The sequence below is a fragment of the Armigeres subalbatus genome, chromosome 1 (genome assembly GCF_024139115.2).
Source record: "Armigeres subalbatus isolate Guangzhou_Male chromosome 1, GZ_Asu_2, whole genome shotgun sequence".
Taxonomy (NCBI): domain Eukaryota; kingdom Metazoa; phylum Arthropoda; class Insecta; order Diptera; family Culicidae; genus Armigeres; species Armigeres subalbatus.
The window spans coordinates 134,425,888-134,447,744 of record NC_085139.1 but is presented as its reverse complement, the minus strand read 5'-3'; the positions used below and the strand labels follow the sequence as shown (position 1 = coordinate 134,447,744).

The window sequence follows — 21,857 nt, the reverse complement described above, 5'->3', positions numbered from 1 at the left end:
TTGCGCTTTGCTCCGGTCGAAACTATAGCATCATCAACGTGCACTGGCCACACGAAGGGAGACCCGACGACGAGAAAGAAGCGTTCTACGCACAGCTGGAGCAGACATACGATGGATGCCCACTGCGGGACGTTAAAATCGTCATCGGTGACATGAACGCACAGGTAGGAAGGGAGGAAATGTATAGACCGGTCATCGGACCGGATAGTCTGCACACCGTATCGAATGACAACGGCCAACGATGCATAAACTTCGCAGCCTCCCGCGGAATGGTAGTCCGAAGCACCTTCTTTCCCCGCAAAAATATCCACAAGGCCACATGGAGATCACCTAACCAAGAAACGGAAAACCAAATCGACCACGTTCTAATCGACGGTAAATTCTTCTCCGACATCACGAACGTCCGCACTTACCGCAGTGCGAATATTGAATCCGACCACTACCTCGTTGCAGTATGCCTGCGCTCAAAACTCTCGACGGTGTAGAACACGCGTCGAAGTCGGACGCCGCGGCTTAACATTGGGCGGCTACAAGACGGTAGACTAGCCCAGAATACGCGCAGCAGCTGGAAGTGGCACTTCCAACGGAAGAGCAGCTAGGCGCAGCATCTCTTTAAGATGGCTGGAGAGATATTCGATCCGCCATTGGTAGCACCGCAACCGCTGCACTAGGCACGGTGCCCCCGGATCAGAGAAACGACTGGTATGACGGCGAATGTGAGCAGTTAGTGGAAGAGAAGAATGCAGCATGGGCGAGATTGCTGCAACACCGCACGAGGGCGAACGAGGCACGATATAAACAGGCGCGGAACAGACAAAACTCGATTTTCCGGAGGAAAAAGCGCCAGCAGGAAGATCGAGACCGTGAAGAAACGGAGCAACTGTACCGCGCTAATAACACACGAAAGTTCTATGAGAAGTTAAACCGTTCACGTAAGGGCCACGTGCCACAGCCCGATATGTGTAAGGACATAAACGGGAACCTTCTTACGAACGAGCGTGAGGTGATCCAAAGGTGGCGGCAGCACTACGAAGAACACCTGAATGGCGATTTGGCAGACGAAGATGGCGGTATGGTGATGGACCTGGGAGAACGCGCGCAGGACATAATTCTACCGGCTCCGGATCTCCAGGAAATCCAGGAGGAGATTGGCCGGCTCAAGAACAACAAAGCCCCTGGGGTTGACCAACTACCAGGAGAGCTATTTAAACACGGTGGTGAGGCACTGGCTAGAACGCTGCACTGGGTCATTACCAAGATTTGGGAGGAGGAAGTTTTGCCGCAAGAGTGGATGGAAGGTGTCGTGTGTCCCATCTACAAAAAGGGCGATAAGCTGGATTGTAGCAACTACCGCGCAATCACATTGCTGAACGCCGCCTACAAGATACTCTCCCAAATTTTATGCCGTCGACTAGCACCAACTGCAAGGGAGTTCGTGGGGCAGTACCAGGCGGGTTTTATGGGCGAACGCTCCACCACGGACCAGGTGTTTGCCATTTGCCAAGTATTAAAAGACAGGAACACCGTCTTCGACCAGCGGGTCGTACAGACTGAACACTTAACACCTAGCATTAGACAACGAACACATAACACCCAGTGGACCAGTGGAGAATTTTTCGATCACGAAAAGTTTCCTCCTTACCGGGGCGGGAATCGAACCCACACTCCATAGCACATGCGTCTAGACGATTGACGTCGCTAACCGCACGGCCACGAAGCCCACTGCAGAAATGCCGCGAATACAACGTGCCCACACATCATCTATTCATCGACTTCAAAGCCGCATATGATACAATCGATCGGGACCAGCTATGGCAGCTAATGCACGAACACGGTTTTCTGGATAAACTGACACGGTTGATCAAAGCGACGATGGATCGGGTGATGTGCGTAGTTCGAGTTTCAGGGGCATTCTCGAGTCCCTTCGAAACCCGCAGAGGGTTACGGCAAGGTGATGGTCTTTCGTGTTTGCTATTCAACATCGCTTTGGAAGGTGTAATACGAAGAGCAGGGATTAACACGAGTGGTACAATTTTCAATAAGTCCGTCCAGCTATTTGGTTTCGCCGACGACATAGATATTATGGCACGTAACTTTGAGAAGATGGAGGAAGCCTACATCAGACTGAAGAGGGAAGCTAAGCGGATCGGACTAGTCATCAACACGTCGAAGACGAAGTACATGATAGGAAGAGGTTCAAGAGAAGACAATGTGAGCCACCCACCGCGAGTTTGCATCGGTGGTGACGAAATCGAGGTGGTAGAAGAATTTGTGTACTTGGGCTCACTGGTGACTGCCGAAAATGACACCAGCAGAGAAATTCGGAGACGCATAGTGGCTGGAAATCGTACGTACTTTGGACTCCGCAAGACGCTCCGATCGAATAGAGTTCACCGCCGTACCAAACTGACAATCTACAAAACGCTAATTAGACCGGTAGTCCTCTACGGACACGAGACCTGGACGATGCTTGTGGAGGACCAACGCGCACTTGGAGTTTTCGAAAGGAAAGTGCTGCATACCATCTATGGTGGGGTGCAGATGGCGGACGGTACGTGGAGGAGGCGAATGAACCACGAATTGCATCAGCTGTAGGGAGAACCATCCATCGTTCACACCGCGAAAATCGGACGACTGCGATGGGCCGGGCACGTAGCCAGATTGTCGGACAGTAACTCGGTGAAAATGGTTCTCGACAACGATCCGACGGGCACAAGAAGGCGAGGTGCGCAGCGGGCAAGGTGGATCGATCAGGTGGAAGATGACTTGCGGACCCTCCGTAGACTGCGTGGTTGGCGACGTGTAGCCATGGACCGAGCCGAATGGAGAAGACTCTTATATACCGCACAGGCCACTTCGGCCTTAGTCTGAATAAATAAAAATAAATAATCCGGTCGAAACAAGTGTGATCTTCAATAGTTTTCAGTAGCCATCAAGCAAGTAAGTGCAATGCGTTTCATTTATTTCATTTTATCTTTTCATTTATTTAGTTTACCTCCAAACAGATAACACTGAATCAACAATTCGTCGCCACAATACACGATTCGAGGCTGCATCTTTTCACCCTCGAATGCGCCCCACGCTCGCCAAGTCATTTTGCACCTGGTCTGTCCACCTCGCTCGCTGTGCTCCATGCCGTATCGTACCTGCCGGATCGGAAGCGAACACCTTATTGGGTTGCTGTCCGGCATTCTTGCAACATGCCATGCCCTTCGTACCCTTCCAGCTTTAGCTACCTTCTGGATGGTTCATTCTTCGCCGCCACACACCTTCTTCTTGCACACCGCTAAAGATGGTCCTTCGCAATCGTCTCTCGAATACCCCGCGTGCTTGCAAGTTCTCCTCGAACATTGTCCTTGTTCCATGTCCGTAGAGGACTACCGGTCTTATCAGCATCTTGTACATGACATATTAAGTGCGACGTGAATCTTTTTTGACCGCAGTTTCTTCTGGAGCCCGTAGTAGGCCCGACTTTCACAGATGATGCGCCTTCGTATTTCACGACTAACATTGTTATCAGCTGTTAGCAAGGATCCAAGGTAGACAGATTCCTCGACCACCTCGAAGGTATCCCCCCGAGCAACACACATGTTGTAAATCAGTTGATGATACTCATATATGACCAAATTTGGTCATATGTAAGTTATTGCAACCAAATCAACGTGAATTATGCTGCTAGGGCCCGGTATCCCCTGCTTCCAAAGCGGGTTCTGTCGCGCTCGATTTCGCCCACAAGCATGTACTTTGTCTTTGACGCATTCAAAACCAGTCCAACTTTTGTTGCTTCACGTTTCAGGTGGGTGTACAGTTCTGCCACCTTTGCAAATGTTCGGCCGACAATGTCCATGTCATCCGCGCCACAAATAAATTGACTGGATCTGTTGAAAATCGTACCCCGGCTGTTACACCCGGCTCTCCGCATGACACCTTCTAGCGCAATGTTGAACAACAGGCACGAAAGTACTTCATCTTGTCTTAGTCCCCGGCGCGATTCGAACGAACTGGAGTGTTCTCCCGAAATCTTCACACAGTTTTGCACACCATCCACCATTGTTTTGATCAGTCTAGTAAGCTTCCCAGAGAAGCTGTTCTCGTCCATAATTTTCAATAGCTCTACGCGGTCTATACTGTCGTATGCCGCCTTGAAATCAATGAACAGATGTCGAGCGGCCGTCAACGAAGCCGGCTTGATAACTCTCCACGAACTCATTCACTAATGGTGACAGATGTCGAAAGATGATCTGGGATATCACTTTGTAGGCGTAATTAAAGATGGTGATCGCTCGAAAGTTCTCACACTCCTCCAGTAGCTGTTCAGTTTCCCAGATGCTGACTATCAGTTTGTGCAGGCAAATGGTCAGCTTTTCCGGGGACATCTGGATAAGCTCAGATCCGATACCATCCTTATCAGCTGCTCTATTGGTTTTTAGCTGTTGAATGGCATCCTTAACTTTCCTCAAGGTGGGGGCTGGTTGGCTTTCATCGTCCACTGAACTGACGTAGTAATCTTTTCCGCTGCCATGACTTTCACTGGCTGTACTCTCAGCGCCATTTAATGTTCCTCGTAGTGCTGCTTCCACCTTTCGATCACCACAAGTTCGTCCGTCAAGATGCTCCCATCCTTATCCTTGCACATTTCGGCTCGCGGCACGAAACCTTTGCGGGATGCGTTAAGCTTCTGATAGAACTTGCGTGTTTCTTGAGAACGGCACAGCGGCCATCTCCTCGCACTCCGCTTCTTCCAAGCGGCATTCTTCTCCTGAAAAAAGCGGGCTTGCTGTCTTCGCTTCCGTCTATAACGTTCCACGTTCTGCCGGGTACCTTACTGCAGCGTGACCGCCCGTGCTGTATCCTTCTCCTCCAGAATCTGTCTGCACTCCTCGTTGAACCAATTGCTCCGTCGACTTCGTCCCATATACCCGACATTGTTCTCCGCTGCGTCGTTAATGGCTTCTTTGACTGTACTCCAGCAGTCCTCAAGAGGGACCCCATCCAGCTCAACCTCTTCGGGCAATGCTGACTCGAGATGCTGCGCGTATGCAGTGGCGACATCAGGTTGCTTCAGTGGCGGTGCTGCGAATGGCCATATTCTTGGAGGCGGCGAAATCAATTAGTCGTAGCCCGTTTTAGTTCGTTAGCCGATGGGCGCTGAACTTCCCAATAGTCGGTCTTAACTCCTCCTCTTGGCCAACCTGAGCGTTCAAATATCCTAAGATGATTTTAACGTCGCGGCTTTGGCTTTGGGCAGCTGTCGTACTCACGTTCCAGCTGCGTTTAAAATGCGTCCTTATCATCATCAGTGCTTCCGGAGTGTGGTCTATGGACTTTGATTATGCTGAAGTTGAAGAGCCGGTCTTTGATCCTCAACCTACACATTCTCTCATTGATCGACCACCACCCGATCACACGCCTTTGAATATCGCCCATGAAACTATGAACCATCGCACTATGAAAGCTGTTCCCAGCTCGTGTGTGTTTCCGCAGCTCTGGTAGATGGTATGATTACATCTAAACGTTCGCACCATTGATCCCTTCCAACAAACGACAGTTTTACAGATCAAAAATCAATGTTGATTTGCCCTTAAAACTACTGTGGAAACGACTGAAAAATGCAGGAATAAGTACATCTACTAATGCGCATGGTAATAATTTCGATTCCGAAGAAATAAATGATTTCTTTACGGAATCTTTCAGTACTGCTGATCGTACGTATAGACCTATACCTCGTAGACCCGAGCTTCCGTCGTTTATGTTTGAAATTGTTGATGAAGTTCAAGTCATCAATGCAATGTTCGATATAAAATCCGATGCAGTTGGGCTTGATAATTTATCTTTGAAATTTCTGAAAATGTGCCTTCCATGTATTATTCCTCAGATTGTTCATATGTTTAACACAATAATAAGCACCAACACATTTCCAATGTGTTGGAAAAAGTCTAAAGTAATTCCTATAAAGAAAAATAATTCATTGGATTCAGTTCAAAATTTTCGTCCGATTAGCATTTTATGTGTTTTGTCAAAAATATTCGAATGCTTACTCAAAAATCAAATTTGTAAGTATATCAATGAATATGATTTTTTAACAAGTCATCAGTCTGGCTATCGATCAAAGCATAGTACAAAAACTGCTATGATCAAAGTTTTTGATGATATTGGAATGGTCCTAGATAACGGTAAACCAGTTAGGGACACGGCAGGTATTTCCGTCCATCGTCATAGGGGCTAAAACATCGAAAGGAACGTCCTTTTGCTAGAACTCCAATATATCAGAACGTATCTCCTGATCTTAAGATTTGATACGGATGAGTTTGTCAAAAAAAAATCTCTTTTATTAGTTTTCGAGACTATGACGAAAAGACGAAAATACCTGCCTTAACCCTACTATATGTCATTACAAACTTTGTAGTAAACTGCAGACTCACTTTGGTTTTTCCAGTAAGGCCACTCAGCTAGTGTATTCTTACCTTACCGAGAGGTTTCAAACTGTATACAATAATGGGCGTTTGTCTACTTTTCTCCCTATTACGTCTGGAGTACCACAGGGTTCGATACTTGGACCTGTCTTTTTTGCTTTATACATAAATGATTTGCCAAATGTTTTAAAATATTGCAAAGTTCACATTTATGCGGATGATGTACAACTTTATCTCTACGTTGAGGCTAATTACACCATTTTAGCCATTTATCTGATATTCACACTGTTAATAGAACCGTTCAATCCACTCATAACTAATGTGTTATCCGGAGGTCTCATTTATATAGATTCCATAAAGGGAGGTTGCGGATGTGTATTTGAATTCATCACGATTTGACAGTTGTAGGGAGACTTGAATAAATTTCAAGTTTTTCCAATACAAATTTCCATATAAACATAAATTGACTTCGCGTCACCCCTAAATGGGCACCGAATTGCCTGGAATTTAGCCAGGGCTCAAAATGATGCTGATAGACATATGGGAGTTGGAATTTTCAAACATTTTTGAAATTTGAACTGCCCTAATGAACACCGAGCTTGCCCAACTATATGATGAAACCAGTATTCAGAAGGTAGCTGAAGTAGGAAGGGTACGATGGGCAGAGCATGTTGCAAGAATGCTGGACAGCAACCCTTCAAAGATGGAGAAGGAAAATACGATTAACGTAGTTTTTCGCGAGTGTTCCACTGCAAAGATGATGTTCACTTCCGACCCGTCAGGTACAAGAAGACGTGGAGCGCAACGAGCGAGGTGGGCTGAACAGGTACAGAACGATTTAGCGAGCGTGGGCCGCAATCAAGGATGGACAAATATGGCCTAGAACCGTGCATTGTGGCGTCAAATATTTGATTCAGTTCAATCAAATTTAATTGCCTTTATTCCGGGTATTAAACTACCCGACTTGGACATTAATTTACAATGTTCTGAAAACTCGTATGTGAATATGTACATTATATGGAAGATATTGATTCGAAAAATGTATTTGAGGTAGCCATTTTCCCTTCGATGGGACTCGAACCTACGACCCTCAGTACGCTAGACTGGTGCCAAATAAGCTACGAAGGACCTCCGTCGGCCTTCGCAACCTAGCGGCTACTGAATGAGCTCGAGATTCCGAAATTGGACGCATAGTCGAATCACTCACAATGCATATACATGATGAAGTGTTGGCTTGACATTCATCATGTGAGTGATTCGACTATGCGAAAAATATTTTAGAACTTGTTTAGTGAAATGTCTTCGCTTGCCATAAAATGACTTAGTCGAGTCAAGTGTGAGACACTTGTGACATATTGAGGTCGAAATAGTTATTTGTAAAGTTACAAAGTGGTGGAATTAGATGGAATAGCATTAACTTATCTTATGGAAAGTTTGATTATCTGCTGATCTTATTTCGATCTCCGAGGAAACTTAGTTGCTAGTTATCGTGTCTGTTTCGTGTTTATATAGTGATAAAAGAGCTTCGTCAAAATTTGATTACCATCAAACTACAGGTATTTAAAATTACATAAATCGTGCTATAATAACTGAAGATCAAATTGATAAAAAAAAACAAAACATCCAGCACATTACATTCTCTGCGCTTCCTCTTAAAATCGTAGCCACACCAAAAGAAAAAGGTTTGCACCTTTAAATCAATTCACGAGATAATGATCATTATACACCATTCAAGCTTACCCAGCGTTAACTCGATCATCGACTGTCTGGCGCTTGTAAACACCGCTGTCGGTTGAATTGGTACCACAGGTTGTTCTGCTATTATAGCTACTTGCAGGGTGGAAAGCACACAAAAATGAATTTTAATGTGGGAGTTTGCTTTTGTAAACAAAACGTAACCAGCCACGCAAATAAGTATTAAGTAGCCTATGTGGTGCTCGTAAAACTGCGCGAAATGGTATACGTTTGAGGCGGGCAGCGTTGAAAATGCGCGTAGAATGGGTAACAATAAACGGCGATGACTTACCGCGGCCAACCGGTCATCAGCCGAAGAAATGACAATGATCATAGAGCGTTTGCCCATAAGAGCCTTATGTGCACTGCTTGATGGACTTGACAGATAGGTAGTTAAATAGAGTGAACCGGACGTCGTCGGCATGTGCCTCACCGCTTTGACAGCATTCGGACAGATGTAGGATTACGATTTGTCTGCAGGGCGAGACGTAAGATTAAGATATGTAACAGCAGCAATAAAATGAAATGTAGGGAACTTTAACGACACGAGTGGCAGAAACATTTATTGGTTCGTATTTGATGATGTATTACGTCTCTTCATGCTTTATTTTACCCATTTCTGAACATTTCCATGATCGATTGCACAAAGTTTAATGTTCCACTGATCCAGCTAAACGGCAGACCCTTCAAACTATTTTGATTTAACAGTTTACGGAAAGAAGTCTCGCTTAACTTTTCAAAAGGACCTAAGTAACATTTTTTTCATGATTTAATTTGAATAGCGCAATCAACACAAAAACATGAAAGCTTTTGATTGCAGCACTCAAATTAATTCATGAAAAAAATGTTACTTAGGACCTTTTGAAAAGTTAAGCGAGAAGTTTTTCCATCACTGTAAATCATTATTGAATCTAATTCTAACTTAACAGTTGGACGGGGTCCTGCTAAATCTCACCAAGCATCACTGAATAATTACACTTTTTTGTTCCAAAATGTTTGTGTTGCAGATTAAATTGATTACACATCGTGTTGGATGTCCCTCAATTTCATAACTGAGGATATCCTACAGCAAACCAAAAAGTTGATTTTATAGAGCCATATTATTATTTTAAAAATCATAACAAGTGATACAAACAACATACGAAGAGGACAAACTTTTAATAACATCGTACAGTGAAAAATGAGAAGTTGATTAGTTAAAAATTTCATCTCAATACTCAATCCTATCCTAATGCAACAATCGTCCAAACAAAGCTTTCTGAAGTCACTTTGTTGAAAATATTTCATCCTCAAGATGAAATAATACTTCCTTCTATTTTTCGGCGTGGCCCAATGTGCACTGAAGATGAGTTAATAGATATGGTCAAAATATGCATGACCAAGATATTAAAAAAAGAAATAATCGCAACAATAGGGATAATATTGGGTCACAGATATGTACTCAGTATGCCTGATGGCCGTTCTCGAGACTATCCACAAGAACCTGACCACCCTCACCATTTACGAAAATGGGCTTAGAAGCTTTTCACTCGGGACTTTAAATTTTTCAGTGACAATATTCCCAGCTCAAGATACTATATGCGATAATACTAAAGCAACCAGCACTCATGATATCTTTTTCGCTTTCCTTGTTCCATTGATAGATACCGACAACCGAATAATCACCATTGGCGGCATCTCTGCAGCTGTAACCTTCGACCCGAGGCATAACCATCCGAAAACGTGCCGAATGAAAGTGAACTTCCCGCGCAGTCATTAGAAACATGCAAATATGCAAATGATCCACATCAGAAAGTCGAGTCAAATAGGAATCCCAAATGCACCGTGAGGAAACTCTCTTTCATGTATGATCTTACTTCTCAACGGCATTTTTTCGATAGGTGAACAGCGTAGGAAGCTGTGGATAGCTCTCCAACAATGGAAATAGCTCTTGGTACCGGTTATGCTCAGCTTCTGCAGCTTCGGAGGAACAATAATATCCAAATCACTTTAGATTATGTATATTAGGTGGTGAAAAACTTCGTTATGCTGGAAGTTGGCCCTCGATGATAAAAGTGAAATGATTTTATTTTTCGTCGGTAGGAAGTTTGCGATGATTAAGAAGCAGTGGGGAGCAAGATATATTGTCATTTGAATTTCTGAGTATCGTACACGTTCATGATTTCGTGGAAAAAGTGAATAATCCGAGCCGTCCGGTGAATCCTTCTGTAGTTGATGCTGCATCTTGTTCGATTTTTTGGAGCGTAAAGGCCAGTAGACCTGCATCCTTGCGGAAGAAGGGAATACGGCCATCAAACATGCAAAATGAATACAACATGTGCATGACCATTTTGCTGCTGATTGTGGGATTTGTCCGGGCGGAACACTTGTTATTCTCGGGTAAGTTTTAGAAGGTATTAGGTATTAGAAGAATGACTAAGAATGATCTAAATCATAAAATAGAAATTTTAAAGCTATGTTATTCACTTATCTCTCGCTCTCATGTTTATGGATTCAAGAAGGACAATTCATTCTGATTTGTATGGATAACATGGATAACATTTCTCGCCATGAATTGCGTATCAAAATGAACTTGAGATTTTTATCGCTATATATACTCTCACCACGTACCACGTATAATTTTGAAAACTGCACATGTACAAAATGTCCATTAGACCGGAAAGAAACATCCAAAACAACAATTTTCCCAATCCTGTACGATTTATTGTGTTATCAAAGGTTGGGTTATTAATACCGCATATATACTCATATGGGTTTCTCCTTAGCCGTACGGTAAGACGCGCGGCTACAAAGCAAGACCATGCTGAGGGTGGCTGGGTTCGATTCCCGGAGCCGGTCTAGGCAATTTTCGGATTGGAAATTGTCTCGACTTCCCTGGGGATAAAAGTATTATCGTGCTAGCCTCATGATATACGAATGCAAAAATGGTAACCTGGCTTAGAAACCTCGCGGGTAATAACTGTGGAAGTGCTTAATTAACACTAAGCTGCGAGGCGGCTTTGTCCCAGTGTGGGGATGTAATGCCAAAAAGAAGAAGTAGAAGAAGATATACTCAGAAGATATACACTGAATAGTGAACTGGAACATCGGAGCTGCTGGTGGAAAAATACGCAAACAAACTTCGTGACGCCCGATGATTAAATTTACGAAACTGAAGTTGGCGGAGAAGACTTTATTTCTATGATTAATAAAATTCAACGCTCAATATCGCCTACAGACGGGGTACTTTGAATATTTTTTGTAACTTTTAGATTTCGAAAAGTTTTTGATATAAATCAAGAATATAAACTTCAATACTTGTTCATATGTGTTTTTTAAAGTTACTGTACCGTTGTTGTTGTAGTTAATTAAGCCTCTATGTGGTGGATTCTTTCGGTGAATGCTTTGATAGCACGTGCTATTTGTACTGCGAAAAATCTATGAGAGCTTTGAACAACGATCGCGGAGGTTGCCTTGTAACAATCATTTCCAAAATTCAACACATTTTGAAAAAAACGTGTATTGTGCCGTCAAATTGTTGATTCAGTGTTATCCGTCCGCTGTATAAATAAAATTTAATAAAACAAAATTGAATAAAACAAAATTGAAAATTGAGCAATATTGTGTTCCTCCGTGTTTTTGCTCGAATACCTTTGAAGAGTAAAATATTTGTAGTTAGTATTTTTCCACAACTACCTAACCTTATTCAATAGAAGGCTACGCTACAGTAGTGAGTGATACACTTTAAGATCTTAATATGTTGAAAAATCAAAAAAGATTAATTGATTCAAGAAATTATTTTATTGGATGATAAACTCGAAAAACAAAGTTCTGCAATTGCCCAAAACGTGTGTAGATCGATTGTAGAAAGCAAAATAGTGACTCTGAGCGAAAACAAAAATTTGGGTTGTAGCCACTCCACATTCACACCAATTGATCCAAGGAGAAGCTAAGTTTTTTTTGATCTTCGTAAACGGTGTCATTTGGTCTAACAGTAGAAAAAAACAAGTTTGTTAGAATTAGTATGAGAAAAATAGCGAGCAATGAGACATTACTGATAATTTGGAAGTGACAATTGAGGAGTGAGAAGTGAGAAGTTAGGAGTGAGATGTGGAAAAACGAAATGTCTCTGCTCGTTTTCGTAGGTAAGTAAAAAATGATACATAATTCAAAAATTAGAAGTGAAAAGTGACAAGTTAGATAAAAGAGTTCTTACAACTGGAAACTGGCAAGTAAGGGATTGGGAGCAGTGTTGTTAAATATCATTTGCATTCGTTTGTATAATTTGCCTAGAATTTGTTTCAATAGTTAGCTATCAACTATCAAGTATGACGAACTTATAGCGTTTAAATGTGGCTACAACTTTGTCTAACAAGACATTGCTGTAAATATGTAATCTGGAGCGTGGGAGGCAAAATGTCATTCGAATGACATTATGTCAAATGACACGTGACATTTTGGAGAGATTTCACTCGCTAGCTTCAGATGTTATATTTGGAGCAATGTACCCTTAGACAAAAATATAGCGCTACTCAAGCATTATGCGTGCATCTAAAATCATGAAATAAATTTGACTTCTGAAGAAAGTTATGAACAAATTAGTCAAATGACATGCAGATGACATTTTACAAGACTGATTGGGAGTGGGGATTGAGTACAGTCAAGCTTCCATGAGTCGATATTCTATGACTCGATACCGACTCATGAACTAAAATTATTCCATATTGCTGAAATAGGGAGACTTTCAAGACACGAAAAAAAAATTATTCCATATAAAATCTGGATTACTGTGATGGTCCCTTCAAACAGGTTTTCATGGGTTTTATATTCCCCAACTCAACGTTTCCATGAGTCGATGGTCCCTTCAATATCGACTCATGGAGGTTTGACTGTAGCCATAAGTGAGAAATAAGCGAATGAAAAATAAGATTTGAAAAGTGAGAAATTATTTCATATTCCTTCCTTCTTCTTTTTCCATGTTCCTATTTTCTTCTTCCCTGCTTCTTCTTTCTTCTACTTTACTTTTTACTTTCGTTTTTCCTTTTTCCTTCTTTTAACTACCTTTTTCTTACCAATTATTTTTCCCCTTCTTCCTTTATACTTCTTTTTTCATCCTTCTTGCTTCTTCCTTCTCACGTTTTTCTTCTCGCTTTTTCCTTCTTTCTTTTCACTTCTTTTTCCTTCTTTTCTCCTTATCCTACACTATTTCTACTTCCTTCTTTTTTAATTTTTTTCTTTCTTCTTTTTCATTTTGTTTCCCTTCTTCTTAGTTCCTTCTTTCTCCATTCGTTTTTCTCATTTCTTCATAATATCTTCTTCGATCTTCATTGTTCCTCCTTCTTTCTTTCTTTATTCATCCCCACTTCTTTATTTTTCTACTTTCCCGTTTCTTTCTTCAATTGTCCATATTTCTCCTTTCTTCTCCTTCTTCCTTCTTTGTTTCATAAAAAACCTCAACTTCTTCCTTCATAATTTTTTCTGCTGCCATATAACATATCACTTCTTTCTTAATTTTTTCTTAATTTTTACCCGTTTTTTTCCTTTTCCTGGTTCTTTCTTGCTTTTCCCTTCATATGTCTTCCATCTTTCTACTGTCGTTTTTTGTGTATTTTTTCTTCGTTTTTGTTGTTTTGTTTCATCGTACTTTTTCATGTTTCTTCTTCCTTATTTCAACTTCTTCCTTTCTTCTAGCTATTTCCTTCTTCCTCCTTTTTTCTTTTTCATCCTTCTCCTTAGTGTTGAACTTAATCTAGAATTCAACAAACACGGTTGTAAAGAGAATAACCCAGATTTATCCACCTAGCAGTGATTGTGGCTTTCTCGTGGATTATTAAACAACCTAAATCAATCAAAAATATAATTGAAAAGCAAGTTTTTTTTTCCACAAATGATGTGTAAAAAAGTCTTTGAGTGTATTGTTTTCCAACATAAAGCCTATTGTAAATAGCAGATTTACAATAGAAAATAACAAATATTTGCCATACCATACAATTGTATTTATTGTATTTCTATTACCGACATTTTACTGGCAATAGAATTTATTGTACGTCTATTGGAATAACAATTGGTATGATATAAAAACAATAGAATTTAATGCTCATCAATTAAATGTATTTTATTTTTATATTTTTTATTTGTTTGTATTTTTTATCCGGGTATCTAGATAACAGCTGATGGCGTTTTTTTTTGCACACGCCTATATAGCACTGCACGGACTGTTTTGTCTCTTTTGCACTGTAAAGAAATTGAAAAACAACAAGGCCAGTAGGGAGCGGGACCACCAGCACCCCCTATTCCCGTCCGCAACGTTAATAACTCGACCGTGTTCCAACCAAATGGCTTGATTGTTTGTACATCACTAGATATCGACAGAAACTAACCATATACTAAAAAACAAGTAATTCTGTATATGTCAAATATCATGAAGAACGACAAAGAAAGAGATTTGCCCGTGCAATGCACTATAGTAGTGCCGGGGCCCTCCTTAGCGCGGCTGCAAAGTAACACTATGCTGAGGGTGACTGGGTTCGATTCTCAGAAGCGATAGCTGAGGCTGCAACTATTTTGTTGAAAATCATTTCAATACTAAGGAAACTTTTAAAATTCCTTGAATATTGAATTATTTATGCACGCAATTTGGACAAAATTCAATAGCGAACAACTAGAAAACATCGAGAAAAAAATGTTGCAGGCAAATCTGTGAGGTCCAAGTATAATAAAAATTGGTTAATATTTGTGCATGTCTCGTGTGCACATACATACTCACAAACATACGGACTGACAGACATTTGCTCAGCTCTTCAAGCCATGTGTTATTAAACCAAGGGGCTCCGGGCCTTCTATAAAAAGTTTTTGAAGTGAAATGATAGCCTTTCGTTACAACTTTGTTCTTCTCTTCTGTTCTCTCTTCTCTTTTCTTTCTTCTTTATTTCTTCCTTCCTCATTCTATCTTTCTTTTTTCCTGCTCTCTACCTTTTCCTTCTTTCCTTGTTCTTTTTTCTCTTCTCATTCTGCCGTATTTTCTCTTTTCTTTCTTCCATCTTTTTCCTTCCTTCGTCCTTCTACTTTCTTTGTTTTCCATCTTTCTTCCTACTTTTTCTTTCTTTTTTCTTCTCTGCATTATTCTTTTCTTCTTTTTTATTTTCTCCAATTTCTTCTTCATTTTTTTCTTCCTTCTTCCTAATTGTTTCTTCTTTTTTCCTTTTACCTTATTCCTTGTTCTTCCCTTCTTCTTTCTTCTTCTATCTTCCATTTTCCTTCTATTAATCCCCCTTCCTTTTTCCTTTTCCTTTTTTCTTATTCATCCTTTCCTTTTGCTTTCTTTTCCTTTTTGCATCTTCTTTATTTTTCCTTCTTCTTTTTTTCTCCTCTTCCTTTCCTAATTTTCTTTCTTTCGTCATTTCTGCTTCTTCCTTTCTATATTCTTCTTCTTCTTATTGGCATAACATCCCCACACTGGGACAGAGCCGCCTCGCAGCTTAGTGTTCAGTAAGCACTTCCACGGTTATTAACTGCGAGGTTTTTAAGCCAAGTTACCATTTTTGCATTCGTATATCATTAGGCCAACACGATGATACTTTTATGCCCAGGGAAGTCGAGGCAATTTCCAATCCGAAAATTGCCTAGACCGGCACCGGGATTTACACCCAGCCACCCTCAGCATGGTCTTGCTTTGTAGCCGCGCGTCTTACCGCACGGCTAAGGAGGGCTCCTTTCTATATCTTCCATCTGAATTCTCCTTTTTTCATCCTTCCTTCTTCTTTCATCCTTCTTTATTGTTACATCTTCCTGTTTCTTCCACTCCTCTACCTTTCACCTCTTCCTTCAATCCTCTCTCTTCTTTCTTTATTCTGTTTCCGTATTTTTGTTTCTTTCTACTATTTTTACCTTCCTTCTTCCTTCAACATTCTTCCTTCTTTCTTCCTTTTGCTTGCTTCATTTTTCTTCCTTTTCCCTTGTTCTTTCTCCGTCATCGTTCCTTTCGTTCCTTACACCTTCTTTCTTGTTCTTCCATGCTTCCTTTTTCCTTCTCTTATACCATCTTCCTTTTTTCTTCTTCCTTTTCCCTGAATAAATCCTTTCCTTTAACTTCCTTATTCCTTTTTGCGTCTTCTTTTCAATTCTTTCTTCCTTCTTTTTCCTGCTTAACTTTTACCCCTTTCACCAATGCACTAAGGTCCATCATTATCATTTCATCATTTCAGTTCCATCATTATCACCGTATTGCAAGATTAACGAGAAAAGATGCATTTTCGGCCTAAAGTATACTTTTAAGAAAAAAATGTGTTCTACAAAGTTGTTCTGGATACTTGGGCTCTTATTGTAGAGCTACCGAAAAATTCATTCATTTATTCAGACTAAGGCCGAAGTGGCCTGTGCGGTATATAAGAGTCTCCTCCATTCGGCTCGGTCCATGGCTACACGTCGCCAACCACGTAGTCTACGGAGGGTCCGCAAGTCATCTTCCACCTGATCGATCCACCTTGCCCGCTGCGCACCTCGCCTTCTTGTGCCCGTCGGATCGTTGTCAAGTACCATTTTCACTGGGTTACTGTCCGACATTCTGACTACGTGCCCGGCCCAACGCAGTCGTCCGATTTTCGCGGTGTGAACGATGGATGGTTCTCCCAACAGCTGATGCAACTCGTGGTTCATTCGCCTCCTCCACGTACCGTCCGCCATGCGCACCCCACCATAGATGGTACCAGTGTGTAAAATAATCGATTTTTTTTGGTGAAGACCACCTTTCTTCACTTGTCAGCTCACTTCCAGGCACATTCATTTTCGGCTCTGGACTGTCAATATTCAGTTGAATATTAGTCATTGAATATTTATGCACATTCTAAAAAACGATAAATTATCTGAAATCTGAACACGTTTTTATTGAGTAAAGTAATTTATCACTCAGAACTGAATCCGATTTGCATCCGCGAGGCCCTTTCAACGGTAAACATCAATATAAACAATGCTAATTTTGTTTTTTTCTGCACATAGTAAGCACACTCAGTGACAGTCGAATGAATGATTTGGTGCAGCAGTTGTTTGACTATGTCATTCTATGTTTTGAATAATCATGCGATGTTTGTCAAAATTCGGACTGAAATTGCTTCATGAAGATGAATATTTTATGCTCTGGATGGTACGCAGCACTTTCCTTTCGAAAACTCCAAGTGCGCATTAGTCCTCCATGAGCATCGTCCAGGTCTCGTGTCCGTAGAGGACTACCGGTCTAATGAGCGTTTTGTAGATTGTCATTTTGGTACGGAGGCGAACTCTATTCGATCGGAGCGTCTTGCGGAGTCCAAAGTATGTACGATTTCCAGCCACTATGCGTCTCAGAATTTCTCTGCTGGTATCATTTTCGGCAGTCACCAATGAGCCCAAGTACACAAATTCTTCTACTACCTCGATTTCGTCACCACCGATACAAACTTGAGGTGGGTGGCTCACATTGTCTTCTCTTGAACCTCTTCCTATCATGTACTTCGTCTTCGACGTGTTGATGACTAGTCCGATCCGCTTGGCTTCCCTCTTCAGTCTGATGTAGGCTTCCTCCATCTTCTCAAAGTTACGTGCCATAATATCCATGTCGTCGGCGAAGCCAAATATCTGGACGGACTTATTGAAAATTGTACTACTCGTGTTAATCCCTGCTCTTCGTATTACCCCTTCCAAAGCGATGTTGAATAGCAGACACGAAAGACCATCACCTTGCCGTAACCCTCTGCGGGTTTCGAAGGGACTCGAGAATGCCCCTGAAACTCGAACTACGCACATTACCCGATCCATCGTCGCTTTGATGAACCGTGTCAGTTTATCCGGAAATCCGTGTTCGTGCATTAGCTGCCATAGCTGGTCTCGATCAATTGTATCATACGCGGCTTTGAAGTCGATGAATAAATGATGTGTGGGCACGTTGTATTCGCGGCATTTCTGCAGTACTTGACGAATGGCAAACACCTGGTCCGTAGTGGAGCGTTCACCCATAAAACCCGCCTGGTACTGCCCCTCGAACTCCCTTGCAATTGGTGCTAGTCTACGGCATAAAATTTGGGAGAGTACCTTGTAGGCGGCGCTCAGCAATGTGATTGTGCGGTAGTTGCTACAATCCAGCTTATCGCCCTTTTTGTAGATGGGACACACGACACCTTCCATCCACTCCTGCGGCAAAACTTCCTCCTCCCAAATCTTGTTAATGACCCAGTGCAGCGCTCTAGCCAGTGCCTCACCACCGTGTATAAATAGTTCTCCTGGTCGTTGGTCAACCCCAGGGGCTTTGTTGTTCTTCAGCCGGCCAATCTCCTCCTGGATTTCCTGGTGATCTGGAGCCGGTAGAATTATGTCTTGCGCGCGTTCCCCCAGGTCCATCACCATACCGCCATCTTCGGCGTCTGCCACATCGCCATTCAGGTGCTCTTCGTAGTGCTGCCGCCACCTTTGGATCACGCTCGTTTGATTTATTCACGCTCGTTGGTACGAAGGTTCCCGTTTATGTCCTTACACATATCAGGCTGTGGCACGTGGCCCTTACGTGAACGGTTCAACTTCTCATTGAACTTTCATTTGTTATTAGCGCGGCACAGTTGCTTCGTCTCTTCCGAAAAATAGAGTGGGTCATTTTATAAAAATGTGATTTTTTTTTCATTTCGCGGAATATTGACATAAAATGTTCTACAAAGTTGTAGCGCAACTTTTTTCAATCAACTTTGCTATATAAACTTTTAATGTAGCTCTTAAGCTCACTTGTTTAGAGTAATTTTACTTATCAGGATTAGGGTGTCCCTCTAAAAACAATATTTATGATCTGCTCATTTAATTTTTTATTTTTCAGGAATGTCACCTTCTGAAGAGTTATATCAATTTATTTAAAAAAAAACATGATTTTAGTAAAATTGGTAAAACTTGAGATAAAAAAAAATAATCTCCAATTTTTTGACATAATAACGAATATGAATTTCTCTTTCAAATGCCGGGTGAATATATTTTTTTGGTCTGCCCTAACCGGAGATATTGACTTATAAAAAAATGTAATTTTGACAGAAAAACGATTATAACTTTTGATCGGAAAAAGATATTGAACATATTTACCCATCAAAAGTTGCATTTTTTTGAGCTCTAAAAGTCACCTGAAGACGACTTTTTCGAGAAATCTTAAACAAAAAAAGTAGATCGAAAATACTGTTTTTTAGGTACACCCTAATCCAATTAAGTAAAATTGCTCAAAATCAGCCAACTTAAGAGTTACAGAAAAAGTTTTTTAGCAAAATTGATTGGAATAAGCTGCGCTACAACTTTGTAGAACATAACATGTCAATATTCCGAGAAATAATAAAAATATTTTCTATTTTTTTATATGATGGGCCACTCTATTTTTTGGTGGCACCATAATGATGGCCTTACTATTTCATACAATTTTGTAGAACAACAGTTTTTTTTTCAAAAAAACATATAGTTTTGGCGTAAAATGCATCTTTCCGCGTAAATCTGTATCCTGGACCATAGTGCAATGCGTCGCAAACGAAGCTCACGATAGGAAGCATTACAACGGTAGTTACAGAATCGAAGTGGTTGATGAGGCTCTTTTATGACCAGTGGAAATGACAGCAACAGAGGGTGATGAGCGTAGTTCGAGTTTCAGAGGTATTAGCGAGACCCTGCCAAACGTGTAGAGGACTATGGCAAGGTGATGGTCTTACCTGCCTGATATTCAACTTAGCTCTGGGAGAGGGGACCGAAGAGCTGAACAGATAAGTTATGAACATGTCGAGGACAAAGTACGTGATAGGAAGAGGCTCAAGAGAATACAACGCGAGGTCAAGAATTCGTGTACTTGGGCTCACTGGTGACCGCCGAAAACGATACGACGATATTAGGGTAATATGACTTACATTATTCCTATCGTTTCACGTCTAACGTTTCGTCCAACTATACGTAACATATATAACATATTGTACATACTTTGGACTCCGAAAAACTCTGCGATCGAGCAGAGCATTCGCTGCCTACCAAACGGACACGAGACCGGGACGATACCGGACGTACGTGGAGGAGGCGATTGAACCACGAGTTGCATGAGCTATTGGGAGAACCATTCATCGTTCACATCGCAAAAATTGAACGACTGCAGTGACCGATGCACGTAGTCAGAATGTCGGATAACGGATACAAGAGGGTACACAGCAAGCAAGGTAGACCGATCAGGTTAAAAACCATTTGTGGACCATCCGTAGACCGCGTGGTTGGCGACGTGCAGCCGTGGTCCGAGCTGAATGGAGACGACTTTTATGTACTGCAAAGACCACTCCGCCATTGTTAAATTTGTTTTTGTGTGTGGAAATAGTTGATTTATAGTGTATTTTTGACGGATTCTCAATGTGCTGCCAGCTATGGACGACTGTGCTGGGCTGTTAGGCATAATTTTGCCTTTTTTATGCCATGGGCTGTTCTTTGGGGCATTTTGCCTAACGTCCGTTATGCATATAACGCACTTATTCATAATTGATTTATTGGCATTAATCGGTGAATACAACATCTAAAACTCACTGTGAAGAGGGAGCACAGCATTGAAGAACAGAAAGAATAAATATCGCAAGCGACCAGTATGAATCTAAAGAACAGTTTTTGAGTTTACATTTTTTGTATAAGAGTCCAACAATTTCGCATACGCCCAGTTCTTATAAAGGTTTTGGTAGGTTTTATACAGAACTGTTAGAAAATCTAACAGTCGCTGGTTGGGTGTGTAGTTAGCAAAAGAAGCTATTCCGAAAACTATGCATGATACATCAATGGCTATTATATTTCCACGCGTGCCACCAACCGGCACATCTCTTGCTTGGAGACCACTTCATATAAAATCAACGAAGTTAAAAAGAGCATAAACAAATAAAACGAAAGTGATTACTGGGTACACGAGTTTCAATGAAAAAAGTATACCCCAACACAGCTTAGTTGGATCGTGCTCATGGTGGAAGTACACTTCCGTAGTCAACAGCTACTCCACTAGAGTGTTTCATACATGCTTCGTATGTATAAAAAGATAAAACTGATCCATGAACTAGACTTGGGAGTTCCCATCTACATTTGCTCTCTCCGTGCGAGTGAGTAAATTAAGTGCACTCACTATATCCTTCGTTTCAATTCCATTGCGTAATTAACATTACACATTCTTCTTGACATTCCTGAAGGTATAATGACATTATATTTTGATTATTGATGATCGATTTCTTGTATTCCAAGCTATTTAAAAGCTATATGTTCACTCCAAAAATATGTTCCATAGGAGGCCCGATGACCAATACTGATACATATAGCAATTGACTCAGCTTGACGAACTTAAATGATGGATGTGCGTGTTCATACTTTCTTTGCTGACAATTTCCTCAACCGATTTACTCGCAACAATGCTCTCTACTTATGGTTGGCGAGATCAGCTATACTGCCGTGAATCGCATATCTGTCCTATTTTTGCTGGGTTTCCTATTTATATGGGACAAATATGCGATTCACGGCAGTATAGTGTTCCGAAATTATTGACAAATATCTGTTTTTTTGACGTAGAACTACGTCTGTCTTTTCTATATTGAGGTACACTTTACGATTGCAAAAAATCGAAAAACGTCACGAAAATGTGATAGACTTTGATCGTTAATATCTCAGCCGTTTCTCGATAGATTTTCAATTTTCTTGGACCATTCGATCAAGGAAGAGTCAACGCTTTATTCCCGAAGTCCC

At 41.3% G+C, this 21,857-nt stretch overlaps 1 protein-coding gene across 7 annotated transcripts in view; it reads left to right on the top strand.

The window, feature by feature from the left end:
- LOC134205150 (uncharacterized) overlaps nucleotides 1–21,857 on the top strand; it is a 95,501-nt gene that overhangs the window by 22,560 nt on the left and 51,084 nt on the right. For 2 of the 7 annotated variants that reach the window (XM_062680119.1, XM_062680125.1), the window contains one exon: nucleotides 9,791–10,526. In XM_062680119.1, coding sequence (XP_062536103.1) covers nucleotides 10,445–10,526 — 82 coding nt within the window. In that variant the 5' untranslated portion in view covers nucleotides 9,791–10,444. The remainder of the gene's footprint in view (nucleotides 1–9,790; nucleotides 10,527–21,857) is intronic. The other 5 variants (XM_062680123.1, XM_062680121.1, XM_062680124.1 and 2 more) reach the window with 5 other exon arrangements.